General features: G+C 43.7%; 1 protein-coding gene across 1 annotated transcript; it reads right to left on the bottom strand.

Annotated features, from left to right (window-relative positions):
• Positions 1-6,719: 6,719 nt before the first annotated feature.
• Positions 6,720-15,594, bottom strand: LOC114684575 (interferon-induced protein with tetratricopeptide repeats 1-like). Its single transcript, XM_028859108.2, is given in 3 exon segments — positions 6,720-7,188; positions 7,191-8,227; positions 15,354-15,594. Coding segments are annotated over 3 exon segments (1,383 nt in total). The 5' UTR covers positions 15,359-15,594; the 3' UTR covers positions 6,720-6,847.
• Positions 15,595-16,007: the final 413 nt, after the last annotated feature.

The following is a 16,007-nucleotide window of genomic DNA, read 5'->3' as shown; positions in this document are numbered from 1 at the left end:
GTGGAGATAAAGACCCAGCCTGGCATCTCCACAAGCACCATTGTTCCTCAGTCAAAAGAACTGCACTTCTGCACTGTCTCCTTGGACCTGAGACCACACTCATGCATTTGATGGCAAAGGGGAAGTTTGGGGATGGAGGAGTCCATCTGCAGGTGATTTCTGTGCAGTCTGGAAGGGGTACTTCCCAGCTGGTGTGGTGTGTGACTGTCCTTAGGAACTACTGCAGGAGTGATCATTCAAGTCCTCTTCCCTCTGCAGAGATTCTCTGTCTACCTGAGGCTTTAGGAGTTTACCCTTCATTAACTAGGCCAATTTCCCAGAGCCTACAGTCATGGAGTCTTGTTTTCTGTTACCTTCTACTGAGGTGTCTGTTTGTAAAGGTCTCTGGCCAACAGTCACAGCCACATAAACAAGAGCCAAGCATAGAATCTCCAGAGAATGCTGTATTCACAGCCTTGATGCTATCCTATGCTAAAGGTGAGACCAGTGTAGGAACTGCGGAAGGTGGGGCTCAGATTGGTCCAGGCCAACATCTGGCCCCTTGGTCTATTGTCTTGTTTTCTTGGTAACCTACTTTCTCAGCCATATTGGTGTCTGTTTCTTTACCCTGGCCATTCATTGCTGTGTCCCCAAATATAGCTCATCCCTCACTCCTCCAAATATAAGAAAATCATTGAAAGGGACTTAAATATCTAATTCCATCTCCTGATAGAATGATAAACTCTCATGAAATATTCCCTGACCAGAGAGTTTTATCCTTAAACCTCAATCAGCTGTCACCAGCAGGAGATGGGGGCTCCTTGGCCACATTCCCAGTGAAGTTTAATTATGAAGAATATGGAGGTATGTGTCTGTGTGGTGGTTAGGTGTGTGACACAGTTTAAATGCTTCTCATAAAATCTGCCTCCTGGGATCAGTCACCAGAATCCTTGGTGTAGAGAATTAAATCTGTAGGGTTATACTGTGACCTTCACATTATGTCATGACACATTTGCTGAGGGCCATGGCAGTATATGACAGGTGACAACCAGTGTTTGACAAGTCGACCCAGCAGATGTGTATGTTATTAATGGGGGTCTCACTTGGCAAAGTCATGGGGTCACTGGCTGTGGAAACCAGTTCCGTTCTCTTTGTAACTTTCACAGATGCCCCGGGTATGCATCCCTAATAAGAACAGCTGTGCGGTGCTTTCCATGGTGCCTTGGTAGTGTGTTTTACATTTCGGGCACACATTTAGCTGTGGATTTCTGTTTCAGCTGTATAATTCTATGAACAGTAATATTCCCAGAGTATTCTTCTTTACTGACACAGGAAAGTAACAGTGTTCGGTATCCATGATAGCCTTTAACTCATTTTGCAAAGAACTTAGAACAAGTCCAAAACAGATTAATCTGCTCCTACAGAGAATACACAAAGACTAATTCCCAGTGATATTTATTGCTACATCAAGATCAGGCTGTTTACATCAAGACATAGTCTTGTAGTGTTCCCTTTCTTCATGTGCACTGACCACACAGGGTTCAGCCAATCATGTAATGTCTTAGACCCCTCACCAACTTAGAGCTGCATGCATGGGTCAATGTGACATTACTATCCTAAGAGAAGCTATGTGACTTATCTGTGCTGTGAGAATGGGTGGGGCCCTGAAAATGTAACTAATACTTGTCCAGAATGTGAGTGGTGTGTGTGTGGATGTGTGTGTGTGTGTGTGTGTGTGTGTGTGTGTGTGTGTGTGTGTGCTGTGAGAGAGTGATGAAGATTCATGAGGAAAGTGTGAGGGAGTGAGTGGGTGAAAGGGTGAGTAAACAGTGAGTGAAAAATCTGTCAGAAGAACGTGTGTGAGTGAGTGTGACAGAGAGAGCTGTGTGAAGGAGCTGCTGCTATGTAGAGGGCTGTGCCTAGGAACTGTGTAAAGGGCTGTCTGGGGAGAGAGCTGTGTAAATGAGATGTTCAGCTGTGGCTGTGTGGAGATTTGTACCTCTGTGGAGGCAAGGAAGATTAGCTCATCTCACTCACAGATAGAGAAAAGGACCCCTAACAATTAAATCCTCAACCCCTTATCTTCACCCCAGGTTATTTACACAAGACCCTAATTTAGGAGATTTACAGCTCACATTCCTGAGTTAAGGTAGTTACTTCTCATTGACCCAAGGAGATTGCCTCCAGGCCAGACAATAGGTGCCAAGCTTCTTTCTTTTGCAAATTAAGTTTTTCTTCCTCCTCAGCCAGGTGCTATTCCTAGATTTTCTCTGACATAGGTTGCTTAGCCACCTAACATATGTCCCCCTCCCTATCAGAAAGCAGCTGCAGCTGGGATGAGTGGGAAAAGTGGCACCAAAGACAGTTTACTTTCTTGTGACTTACTGACCCCTAACATTGTACCTCACCATTTCTAGATTATAGTTTGAGCACATAAATTCCCTAATGATCTTAGCCTTTAGTTGACCCTACCAGAGAACTCCCCTATAGTCACTCCCCTTTTGGGTTATAATTGGAAGCTGACAATTAATTGCTTTATGTGTGGGTCCTTATCATCTGTCTCTGAGACCCTGAAAAATTCAAGCCAGCATTGTTTTACCAAAAAATTACTGTGTGGGTATAAATACTGATTCTCTGAGAGCACTGGAAGAAGAGGGTTGATGGAGGAGAACAAAGATGAGGAAGGAGATGCAAAGAACTAGGTAGAATGATGAAAGAACAGCAGAAGGGACTGAGAGCAGGAGGGACCATGAGTTGCTAAATAAGAGAGCAGAAAGGAAACTGTGTAGATAGAATCACCATAGAAGAATAAAGTGAATGGTCTATAGAACTCAGTGTGCTTAGATTCATTGAATATTCCTCAGATTAGAATCCTCAGCTGGTTGCTAGACTCTCCTGCAGAACCTGGAGCAAACAATATAGGCTGGACCTAATATTTTTTGTGTTTCTGTGCTGTATCTTCAAAAAGGTGAAACAGAGAAGAACAGGAAGGTTTTCATTTTTCATTCCTTCACTGCATAGAGTGAGTGTTCTAAAGTGGTCTGCTCACACTCTCCTACTAATTATCCTTGCTTATCATTTAAGCTCCATGAAATTATCGCACAGTGGGTAGAATGCTGCTTGTCAGGAAACAATCCTAATAACTAGGTCAGCTTCTAAAACATCATTGGCTCATGTTTGGGGTAAAAGACAATGCTCTGTGTACATGCATGTGAAAGCCAATCACATTTGAGCACAATACTTCATGGAAATATATTGGAGTGTTTCCTTTTCCAAATCCCTACAGTCCATGGCAAGCAGAGGACCAAAAGGGATTCTTCCCCTACTGCTATAATATGATTGGTACCGGTTCTGTGCAATTAGGCACAGGCCGGTATTTCACCTCTTCCCCCTTTGTCTCTGTAATAAATGGAACCATTTATGATGCTGGCCAAAGAGTGTTAGGAAGAGAAGAAACAAATAGATAACTGTATGTGGGTGCATGTGCCTACGGTCATGTATTTTTGATTACATGTGAGTGAGTGTGTGTGTGTGTGTGTGTGTGTATGTGTGTGTGTGTGTAGAATGCACAGAGCAGAGACAAACGGGAACTGGAAAATAAAGAAACCTTCAGGAAATGATGTGTCTGTATAGGCTATCAGACCCATCTCAGTTATCCAAAGTACCTGCATGAGACTGACATTTTGTGAAAGACCATGGCACCTCTGCTGGCTTCGATATTCCTGGCTCAGTAGTGAGTGATTAGAATGGGCTGGCAGATTTAAATCTTCACTGCATGTTAGAATCATTAGAGAACATCTAAATGAATTGTGCTCAGGCTCTTGGATAGTCCAAATAAACACACCCCAGAATCAGATTTAAAATCAGTTTTGAAACAATCAATCAAGCCAGGTGGTGGTGGCACATGCCTTTGATCACAGCACTCAAGAGGCAGAGGCAGGCAGATCTCTGTGAGTTTGAGGCCAGCCTGGTCTACAGAGTGAGTTGCAGCCAGGACTGCTTCACAGAGAAATGCTGTCTGAGAAAAATAAAATCAATCAATGAAACAAATCAGAATTCTCAGGTGATTATGATGTGTACCTGGGTTTGAACATGGGTCAAAATGATCCTAGGCATCCTCTATCAATTTGAAATTGCATGACTATTGAACTGGGACTCAGCTGAGGCTCCAGGCCATGTTTCAGGTGTATGGTGAGGGGCCCCAGGTGCAGTATCCTTTTTACATTGTACCTATTTTTCTTGCTGACTCTCTAGAGAAGATGATGGCCAGTGTCTTCCTAATGCAAAAGAAGACATGGGAAAAGAATGTGATTATGTATAATCTGTTCACAGTAGGGTGCAGAGAGATGTTAACACATGTCTGCTGACATGGCACAAATATGTAGCATTTGGGAAGGTGTTCCATACAAATACCTATGACTTGTTCAAAGCCATCACTTTTCTTTAAAAATCTGTTATCTTAAGCCTACACAGATTAGGTCTTACTGACCTGGCTGCCTATCACTTCAGGAACAAATCCAGTAGCTGGGGGTCACGGCCCACACCACCCCCAGGTTGATATCAGTGTTCTGGTACTTCTGTCACATTAGCATGCACTGGAAAAATTGCTGTGCCAGTTGACAAAATTATATTTGAAGGAAAGCATGGCAGTGACTGGGGGGTGATCCCAGGATGATTTCCTGCTAAGGCCATAACAAGCATGAACACAAATTAGGCCATTGATCCACATTTACTGCCTGCTTCTCCAACTTTGCTATGGAGTTTTCATTGTCAGTTCACGGAAAGTCAGGTTTGTAGACATTTGTCCTACATTTGACTTTCAGGTCACAATAGAACATTTGGAACAGTAATGGTAACTAAGTACACACAATCTATATTTGATTAATAAGGACGTTACTAGCTGTAGCCTGATGCTCATAAACATAAATGCACAGTGGTTTTCCTTAACTTTATTAACTTAATGTTCATAGGCTCTCTCTCTCTCTCTCCTCTCTCTCTCTCTATCTCTCTCTTTCTCTATCTCTCTCTTTCTCTTTCTCTTTCTCTTTCTCTCTCTCTTTCTCTCTCTCTTTCTCTTTCTCTTTCTCTTTCTCTTTCTCTCTCTCTTTCTCTTTCTCTCTCTCTTTCTCTCTCTCTCTCTCTCTCTCTCTCTCTTTCTCTCTCTCTTTCTCTCTCTCTTTCTCTCTCTCTTTCTCTCTCTCTTTCTCTCTCTCATTTCTCTCTCTCTCTTTCTCTCTCTCTCTCTCTCTCTCTGTATGTATTGTGCCACCCATCTTGTTCCTTGCACAGCTGTGGAGGCCACACCTCATCTTGCTGTAGTTTCATCCATGAAGTTGTGTGAATGGGATGACTAGGATAACAAAAGGAGACTATACTCAGAGGGGATAAGGAAGAGCAAAGAAAACCCAAAAGAGCTGACAGGACAGCTAAACAGCAGGAACAAGGAGAGAGGAGATGCAGAGGATGGGGAAGTGCTCCTGAGCATGGGCAGTGTGGGTCAGCAGACACAGTGCACATGGGTGCATGCTGGGTTTGCTGAGCCCAGGACCTAGGAACCACAAGGCATTTTAATCAAGGGGAGAAATTTAAACATTTATGCTCTCTAGTTTAGATCCTCCAGACTACAACTCTCATGGAAGTAAGTGAAGAGGACGAAACTTAGTGACAACAGGACACCCAGGTGTCTGAAACATCCAGTGTCTGACCCACATATCATTCCTTGAAAAACCTAGTAAAGCTGTGTCCCCTTGGGCACGTGTGAAAATGCTCTCCAGGAAGAGTCTGCTAAGTTCCCAGAACCCAGCTTGTGAATCAAACTGTGTGTCCTCCTGCTCTCTCCTAATCCTTCCTTCTCCAACCCATCATTTGTTCCCATAGTTACTCTTCCTCAGCATCCATTGAGACTATTAGGGAGCAGTATTATGAATCCTGAGAGTTTTCTTTATTTGAATAAAATAAACATGATATTGGCTTATCAAAGAAACACCTATTAAAAATACCAGAGGTATTTCCCCAAATATCAGGTGAATGAACCCTAAACCCATCCCTAGCAACATAATCCCCAATGATAAACAGCAGCTGTCAGGTAGCAAGGCAGCATCAGTCGCCATTACTATCCCATAATGTGGAGAATGAAATATAGCCTTCATCTTTACAAGATCCCTTGCAGGGTTTATGTGCACAACTTTCCTTCCTGCCTGCCACTAGACTTCTGTTAGATGATTCTGCTATCCCAAGCCTTCTTGAGGACACTGAAGGGATATCCTTTCCAATCTGTCAACAAATTACACTGGAAGACTTTGTGATTCAAGCAATTTTACTGAATATATTTTATTTGAGGGGAAAACATCACATATAACACACTATCAATAGCACAGAAAATCTACACAAATCTTATATCATCTTCTGTCTGTAAGGTCCTGGCAAGTTTCTTCTGCTTGGCTTTCCCCAAACTTAAGACTCTTATTAGCCATGAATGATTCTGTAGTAAGTTGAGACCTCTCAGCTTTCAAACTCTCCCCTTTGTTCAGTTGTTTTTCTCTGACACTGCACTGTACTAAGTGTATCTGCTGACCTACAGTAAAAGCTTCCTTGGACAAGACTTTTGTTCAGGACACTGGCAGGCAGAGGATGGAAGATTGCATTGCCAAGACACAGACATAAGGAAAAGAAGTCCTAGGATCCCACAGCTCAAGGGACTGCAGATCAGTAGGGGTCAGTCCTGGTCAGTAAGTGAGCAGGTGCAGTGGGGTGCAAGTTCCCTATAGACACCACAATGAGGGGTGAAAATTGTTTGGAGAAAGAAACTGGAAAGGAGGCCGGGAACCCTTAGTTATGAATACATTCACTTCACAGAGGTCAGCTGCACTCAAAACTTACGGTTCACTTCCCCAGACAGCCGCAGAGCCAATTCATAGTACTGCAGGGCCGATTCCTTGTCCCCCTTCAGTTTGTGGATGAAGCCCAGCAAGCAATAGCTCTCCACAATTCGAACATGCAGGCGAGCACGTCTTGTGACCATTCTCTCTAACCTTGCAAGTAGTTTCTTCCAGACAAAGGTTTCTTCTTTCAGATGAAGACCTATTAAGAAGTGGGTGATCGCCTCATCCTCTGATTTCCGATGAAAGTGTTGGAAACGGCCATAGCGTAAATGAATATCCTGCTCTTTGTGACACTCAAGATTCCTGTACCGTTTCTTCATGTTCAGGCCTTCTTGAAATTTGCCTCTGCTTCTTCATGTTGGCCAATTTCTGCCTGAACTTCAGCCATGCAAACATAAGCCATCTCAAATCTGGGCCTGAGTTTCACAGTCTCTTGAAATTCAAGAACGGCCTGTTGTGCCGCCTGCCTTTGGGCCGGCTTATCGGGGGATGTTCTCAGTTGCATCACTTGTCTATGGTAGCAGAGCCCTAGTTGGTAATGCAGGTAGCCAGAGGCAGGTGACTCCTGCAAGGCCCTCTGTAACAGAGGGAGAGCCTTGTCTATGCAGCCTTTCCTTCGGTAATACTTGGCTATAGATCGAAATGTATAGTGTTGGCAGGATGTGCTACTCAGGGCTTCTTCAATGTGTGTTTCTGCTTCAGCTGCTTCTCCTAAATCCTGAAGCTTCAGTGCAAGATAAACTTTAATATTCGGATCTTCTGGATTTAAACTGACAGCCTTCCTTAGTGGTTCTAGAGAGATATTATCATCATGAATGTCTGTGTGATAGGCTGCAACTGCATAGCCAAGGTTGTATAAAGGGTTTTCAGGATCCACACTCAGAGCTCTTTTAAAGCAGTACTTGGCTGGTCTATAATTGTCTCGTCCACTCTTCAGATAGACCCAGCCTATCTCATATTCCGTCTCAGCATACCCCATATTATAGCGGAATGAACTGCCCAATTCCTTGCCAGTGTTCTCCACCTTGTCCAGGTAGGCCTGGGTTTCTGCCAGGCTGCCCATGTGGTAATGCACCCAGGCACAGTTGCTCCAGGTCACCAGGTTTCTCTGGCCCAACTGCTCTCCCTGGATCAAAGCTTCTGCTTCTTTCAAGCTCTGCAGGGCTTCCTCATGCTGGCCTTTCAGGTGTTTCACATAGGCCCTGAGGTTGAACATCCCCACTTGGTTTTTGCTGTCTAGAAATTCAAGCTCCTCAGAGATCCTCATTTCCAAATCAGGTATGTCAAAGTCTTTCAACAGATTCCATGTGAAGTGACAATTCAGTTCAATCAGATTCTCCTTGACCTGATCACCTTCAGCATTCTCTCTGTGTGAAGGAAGCAGGTGATTTGTTATGTGAGCAATGAGCAGAAATTGCCAATTAATGCCAAGCTAAACGCATTTCACAGTATTCTTCCTGATTTCCTGAAAGTCTGACCATTTGTTTCTGTAGAATTTCTTGATTTTTTTAATCAATCTCTCATCTCTGTTTATTTGTACTGTCAAAGACTTCCTGTACATGAATGTACATGTACCTGTATTTACAATCTTAGGTTGTAAGTCAATCCTTTCAGTCAAGACTGGAAATTGCTACACAGATACAGGCATACAAACATACATGTCAGAGTCCTTATCTGAGGTTTGGAACTCTAAAATTTTATTCTCCATTTCATTATGTCTTTGAGGACTATGTGTACAAGTTTATGACACCTGAGCTGACATAAACAGGACCTGTCTGTGTGGTAAACACTGACTGTGGAGAAGTCACTGGTGGTCTGCCTATTTCATCTTAGACACAACAAGGAGCTATTCTCCATGGAATGATGTACAACTAATGGACATGCTCTCTGCCCTGTGACACTGGAGATATGACTCTTCTCTAGAACTTTTATCTTTGTACAATGTAGCTGGTGAGCTTCCAGAGCATAAGTCATTTAGCTCTCCCCTCTTATGGTTACAAAGAATCCCTTTCTTTTAAAGATGCTTATAGAACTTCATGCCTTTTTTGTTTCCCTATAGAGCAATACAAGTAATTCCAACTATGTATTACTCCTGTCTCAGAGAACCACCTATAGAATCTAGTCAGTCAGGGTAGTAACCCAAAAGCAAGCAGCTTGGAGACCAATCTGTGCTCAGAAGGCAAAAGGCCCTTGGTCCTGTTGGTAGCTGTCTCTGCCAGAGACCAGAGATGCCATAGTGCTTAAACCAGCGGTCTTCACTTTTCACCTGGCCATGCCAAGAATAGTAGAATACAAGTGTGCTGTGCACTTAGGTCTTACCCATAGCTGAGCACACTAGCATTGTGCAATAAGGGTAGGCTAATGGAAACAGACAGCCATCTAGACATCTCATGGATCAGTGTATTGTTCAGGCTTGCTCACCCACACCTCATGCCTCCATCCATGAATGTTATGAACAATGCACTAGTGACTATTGACAACCTGTCTCCTCTAGGTCCCAATTTTATTTGACTGTAGTGGTTTTCAACCTTCCTAGTGCAGCAGCTCTTTAATAGATTTAAGCATCTTGTGGTGCCTGCCATACTTGAAATTATTTCATTGCCACTTCCCAACTGTAATTGTGCTACTGTTATGAATCATAATATAAATATCTGATATGTGTCCCCAAATGAATGTTGACACATAATTGAGAACTGTTTTGAAAAGGAACTTTGTCTTCTTTCTTTCAGTGAAATTCCCACTTATAATCCCACAATAAATCTTTTGGAAACCACCTTCTGTGGAGCATTAACATCAGTTTCTATACTGTAAGATCAGAACATAAAACCACCATTGACTCCATGGAAGCTTTGTGTGACTGTGAGCTTTGGCACACTGAGTCCTGAATTAAAATTCACCTTAGTCTAGAAACCTTCTGTCCAACTCAAATCCTCTTTCTTTTCATTTGACAAGTTTTCAATGCAGAAGTTATCTAAACCTTATTGACTGGAGGATCATGTAGTGCATGCAACAGGAAAAGGACCATGACTGAAATGATGTGATGTTTGGTCAGAATAGTGTTTTCCACCTTTACCTCTAAAGAGTATAGATTCATGAAAAGCTTCCCAGTCAGTGCAAAACTCAGCTTTCTCCTTCATCGGGTTTTTCACTATGTACATCTTACACAAGTACAGTAGGAGAACAAGTGAGGAAACTGAGGTGGTTGCAATGACACATGGACAACTGTCATTCTTCCCCTTAATGATCTAAGCACTGGAACTGACATTCATCAGCTGATGTAGCCTCCTTCTTGACCACTGCCTCCAGTTCCTGCTACCCTGAACAGGCACACCTCTAGCCTTAGTCCTCACACATTTTTTTAGCCGTTGGCAACTGGAAACTCTGTCTCTATCACTGTAATCAGTCATTGAAGAATGGTAATGGAAGTGTGAAATGACACACAAAAGGTTGTTGAATGTGTAGAAATCAGTCACTGCACCAGAGAAGGTGAGAGGAAGTTGGAGAAGGGTCCATGTTGCCCAAGGGATGCATAAAAGTTGTACATAAACAATGAACACAGAAAAGTGGACAATCATCTAAAAGAAATTAAAATAGAAAGTCGTGGAATGATAATTTGTATTAATGAGGCAGGGTAGCATTCATATTGTTCACCAAAGGCCCTTGAAGGGAAAGCTGTTACCTCCTAGACTCTGGGATAAAATCTGCAACTCATGGAGACCTGTCCATGTCTCCTCCATTAAGAGCTATTCATGTTGGGGAGGTCCTTGATCTGGCTAATGATCTGCCCTGGAAAGGCAAGTTTACTTTCATCCACACTAAAAAGTTAGGAGGAATACTTCTCCCTTCAGTGAGGTAATGAATTTTCTTTCCCAGAGTGTCTTCTCAATGTAGTGCAATGCCTAGCAGCTGCCCTGAATTTGGGCTGAGCCTGCCTGCCTTCTGAGCCCTGACCTGGAAGGTAGGAGTGTTCTGCCCATCCCCCATACTTGTCCTTTCTTTCTCCTCTAAAGCTCCCTTCCCAGCCATGTGTCTGCTTGTATAATCTGTTGCTGTAGGTCAAGAAGGCTCAACACAATATACATGCGTATCCCATAGCCCTTTTCTTCTCTATTCTCCTATTGTGAGCGTCTACTGAGATTGACAACTTGCTTGCCCTGGGGCTTGCCATGAAAACTGCAATAAATTATCCTGGAACTCTCTTTTCAGTCCATTTCTAAGTTCTTTTAAAAGGCAACTAAGCACCCTAAGAGGACACCCAGTCTTCACCTTATCACTAAGATAATACAACTAACCAAAGAAGCATAGATTTAATGTAATCCCAATTCATAGGCACATGACAGTTTTGAAATGAAGCTATAAATCTCAAATTGTATAAAATGTCCCAAGATTAGAAGGCGTGGTGGCGCACGCCTTTAATCCCAGCACTCGGGAGGCAGAGCCAGGCGGGTCTCTGTGAGTTCGAGGCCAGCCTGGGATACCAAGTGAGCTCCAGGAAAGGCGTAAAGCTACACAGAGAAACCCTGTCTGGAAAAACCAAAAAAAAAGTCCCAAGATGCTACAATAATAAAAGCGTTTTCAAAAACAAAGAATTAGACTCACTATAGTCTAAAACAATCGACATATTTTTGTGCTAGCATGAGTACTCCTGTAAGAGAAAAAGGACATATATGCCATGAGGATTTAATTACATAAAGACCCAAGGGGCAAACACTGAATGCATGGCTGAGCCCTTCTGTCTAGGCTGCCACAGGAAAAAAAAATAACTATGTACACAGAGGCTTACACAACAGAACTTTGCTACTTGTAACTTAGCAAATTATAAATCTCAGATTAAATTGCCTGCCTATATATTACCTCACTTTTAAGGTGTTTCTTCTTGACTTGCAGAGGGCCACATGACTCTTCTATTGTCAGGATGTCTTTCTGGTCTGAGCCATAACTTTGAGTGTGTGTGTATATGTGTGTGTACATGCTAATGTGTGTATGTGCATGTGCATGCGTGTGCATAGATATGTGTGTTTGTGTGCCTGTGTGCACATGCCTGTGCTTGCATGTGAGTGTGCATGTGCTTATGTGCATCTGTGTGTGTGTGTGTGTATGTGTGTGTGTGTGTGTGTGCTCCTCTGTGCACTTGTGTGCACACTCCTGTGTGTGTTCCTGTGAGTATGGTGTGACTTGTGTGGGGGGGGCATTTTTGTGTGTGTGCGTGTGTGTGTGTGTGTGTGTGTGTGTGTGTGTGTGTGTGTGCATGTGTGTGTATGTGTGTGCACGGGGGTATGTGGGAGTGTATTTATAATGGGGGCCAATGTCAAGGCATGCATACTAAGGTCAGAGGACAGCATTAGGCACTCATCTTTACCAGCTTGTGTTGGGACAAGGAAAGCCAAGGGTTCCCTCTCTTCTCTCAGCAGAAACACTGAGATTGTAATCCTCATGCTTGCTTGCCAAGCCCTTGACCCACTCAACCCTCTGAGCTGCACCATTTGATATCTCCAAGGGAAGCAAATCTGATGCTCATTCCCTCCTTTCTTATGGCATTTCAGATCTTAAGGAAAGTGGCTTCAGATTGAGACCACAAGAGAGCAGCATCAATGACCATGAAGGAAGCCAGTTTGCAGAGAAAACCTGTATCCCTTCCTTTCCTAGGCATCAAGGAATGGACAGAGGATACTCATCGTGCCCTTGATGTACCAACCTGGAGAAGAGACAGGGCTCTTTGTTCATGCCCTGTAAATGGTCATGTGGAATGTCATTTTGTATGCTGTGAATGTGTTTTGTTCTGATTGGTTGATAAATAAAATGCTGATTGGCCAGTACCCGGCAGGATATAGGCAGGATCAGCAGACAAGGAGAATGCTGGAAAGAGGAAGGCTGAGTCAGGATTCACCAGCCAGACACAGAGGAAGGACATTGACAAGGCCATACTGAGGAAAGTTACCATGCCAAGTGGCTAAACATAGGTAAGAATTATGGGTTAATTTTAATGTAAGAGCTAGTCAGTAATAAACCTGAGCTGATGGCCAAGAAGTTAGTTATAAATAATATTAAGCCTCTGTGTGACTGTTTTATAAAAGGCTGCAGGAGAGTGGGTGAGAGAATTGTCCCGACTGTGGGTCACGTGGGACATAGGAAACTCCTGACTGTAATGAGGCTCATGGCCCAGTGTAGCATGGAATCTTAAAAGTTCTCATTAATAAAAACAAACCAGAGCCAGGTATTGGGCTGAACCCTGAATGATCAGAGAAACAGAACAAGCCACATCCACCTCACCTTGCCAATCCTCAGCTGATCATGTTTCCTCAGATTGGAAGTCTCTGAGAACTCTTCCAAATAGATATCAGCTCAACTGCTGTTCAAAAGCCTAAAAGCTTAACCAGCTCTAGTTCCTGATTTTCATGCCTTATATACCTTTCTTCTTTCTGCCATCACTTCCTGGGATTACAGTTGTGAGTCATGATGCCTGGCTGTTTCCAGGGTGGCTTTGAACTCACAGAGATCCAGATGAATCTCTGCCTCCCAAGTGATATGATTAAAGGCATGTGTGCCACCATTTTCTGGAGTCTATGTCTGTTTAGTGGCTGTTCTGTTCTCTGAACCCAGAAGAGTTTATTAGGGTGTAAAATATATTTGGGGTCTCAATATATCACCACAGCCCAGTGCTCTTTGGGCTTATCCCTCTGCTTACTAGTCTGTTCTCATTTTTCAGAGTGCTGTTTTGTAATGAAATGTCTCTATCTCTGTTAGTAATCATGTGGCCCTGGTCCAGTTCATTAATGTTGGACACAAATACTTGGATATTTCAAAGGTGCCCCAGGGAAGGCTTCCCTATTGTGACTAGACTCAGGTCTTTACCTGTAATATTTGATGAGCCAGGCTAGAAAGAGACAAAGGCATAAGAATTTTCTGTCCTCTCAGTCTCTGTCTCTGCCTGTTTCTCTCTGTCTCTGTCTCTCTGAAATAATCAAATGCATGGTTATTCCTTCTTCTTTTTTTTTTTTTTTTTTTTTTGGTTTTTCGAGACAGTTTCTCTGTGTAGCTTTGCGCCTTTCTGGACTCACTTGTAGCCAGCTGGCCTCGAACTCAAGAGATCCGCTGCTCTGCTCCGAGTGCTGGGATTAAAGGCGTGCGCCACCAACGCCCGGCAAGGTTATTCCTTCTTTTACAGAGCACTTAGAAATAATGAAGAGATTTGTGTAGGCAGATTAATCATGACCTGGGCATCAGATTCAATGCTGCCTTTCTTTGCCTTCCCTGCCTACAGCAGTGCACAGTGAATTAGAGATTGTGCCCAAACCCTATGGGAAATAAAGGCATTGGCAGGACAGCTAAAATCACCTGAAATCTGAACACCAGCTGTCCAGGAAGATCTGCCTAGTTGGGAGGCTCACAAGGATCCTGCTCAGAACCTGTGCCCCAAGATGGAGGCACATGCACTAGTGCATAAATCCATGAAGCAGGAAAGCTGAGCAGGACACAGGCAAGAGCCATTTAAGTGTGTAACCTGGACAGAGAGCAGCCAGGATCCCACTGCCCTTTGGTTGCTCAGGATCGCCTGTGAAGTTGGAGATCTCCAGCCTTTCTCGTTCTTCAGGAACGTCTTTGCAAACCAAATACTTAAGCACCTGGGTCACTCACTCTATGATACTGACCATCACCTGACAGGTCCTATAACTTTCCAGGCTCTACTTACTTCGGCTCTATATATTTCTATCACTGTGAACTCTGTGTTCTATGTCACCACTCCCAAACAGCTGTCAGCTGCCTCCATATTCATGTACAATTGATCGTCCTATGTATAAAGTCAGAAGAAAATTCCCCAAGTTAAGAGAGGCTCACTGTAGCAAAGATTCAGTGCAAACACCTCCACTGACTGGCACTTTTAATCTGAATGGCAATTTCAAACCATAAACCCTGGGGCCATTCACAAAAATAAGATTAGACTGGGTGCCTAGTATTTCTTGAATATATATAGTATATATTGCATATTCAGTGAATATATATGTTATATGTACTTACACAGAAACCGTGAACAGCATCTCATGAGGTCCCTTGGGGATCTGATGGGTACATCTCAAGGACAATGAAGGATTGGGGTCAGGGGATGGGAAGGAGGACACTCTAAGCAGCTGCTCTCTTTGAGGGCTAAGTAGGTAGAGCAGTAACTTGTCCATTCCCGAAGTTCTCCTTGGTAACTGGCTCTCTCTGTGAGATGAGCATGCTAAAGTCTGCCCAGGAGTTTCCAACTTCATGCTTGAGACAGCCTTTAAAACTAAAGCCAGCTTGCTGACACCCATCCAGCCCCTGCCAACAGCACACCCAATAAACAGAGTCCCTGGACACTCAGGAAAATCAGCATCCTTGTTCCCTTTTCAGAAGTAGAAAGAGAAGGCAGAAGACAGAACAAAGGAACAGAAGCAGACTCAGTCAGACCTGGACACAAGCAAATGTTTGAGTCCTGGGTTCACTCAAACTGCAGAGCAGGGAAATCCTTACCCCATGGTTGCTGTGAAGGTGGCAGCAGTTCTCTGGGTTCTCACCAGGACAGGCTCCTCAGAATCCTGTCTTCTAACTCTGCTGTCTTGTGGACTTGCACACCAACTGGACTCTCAGAGAAGGGCTGGGAGACAGCTCTGTGAGCTCTGGTGTGTGTGTGTGCTTTTATAGTCACAGTAGGAACCTGAAAGAGAAAGTGAAACTAAAGCCTGCAGGTTTCTCCTCAGGGAAACTGAGGGAAAACAGGTGTGGGCCTTCTCCTCTCTCTGAACCAATGGGAAGAGGGAATCTGGAACAGAATGACAGGTCAGTTCCATCCACCTGTCCAGGAAGACATCCCCGGAATTAGAAGATGCTCTCACCATATTAATGGAGGTGATGTGGACTTTAAGACCCAGCCTGGCATCTCCACAAGCACCATTGTTCCTCAGTCAAAAGAACTGCAGTTCTGTACTGTCTGCTTGGAACTGAGACCACACTCATGCATTTGATGGCAAAGGGGAAGTTTGGGGATGGAGGAGTCCATGTGCATGTGAGTTTCGTGCAGTCTAGAAGGGGTACATCCCAGCTGGTTTGGTGTGTGACTGTCCTTAGGAACTACTGCAGGTGTGATCATTCAAGCCCTCTTCCCTCTGCAGAGCTTCTCAGTCTCCC

The sequence above is a fragment of the Peromyscus leucopus genome, chromosome 1, assembly GCF_004664715.2.
Source record: "Peromyscus leucopus breed LL Stock chromosome 1, UCI_PerLeu_2.1, whole genome shotgun sequence".
Taxonomy (NCBI): domain Eukaryota; kingdom Metazoa; phylum Chordata; class Mammalia; order Rodentia; family Cricetidae; genus Peromyscus; species Peromyscus leucopus.
This window is presented reverse-complemented; position numbering and strand designations above follow the sequence as displayed.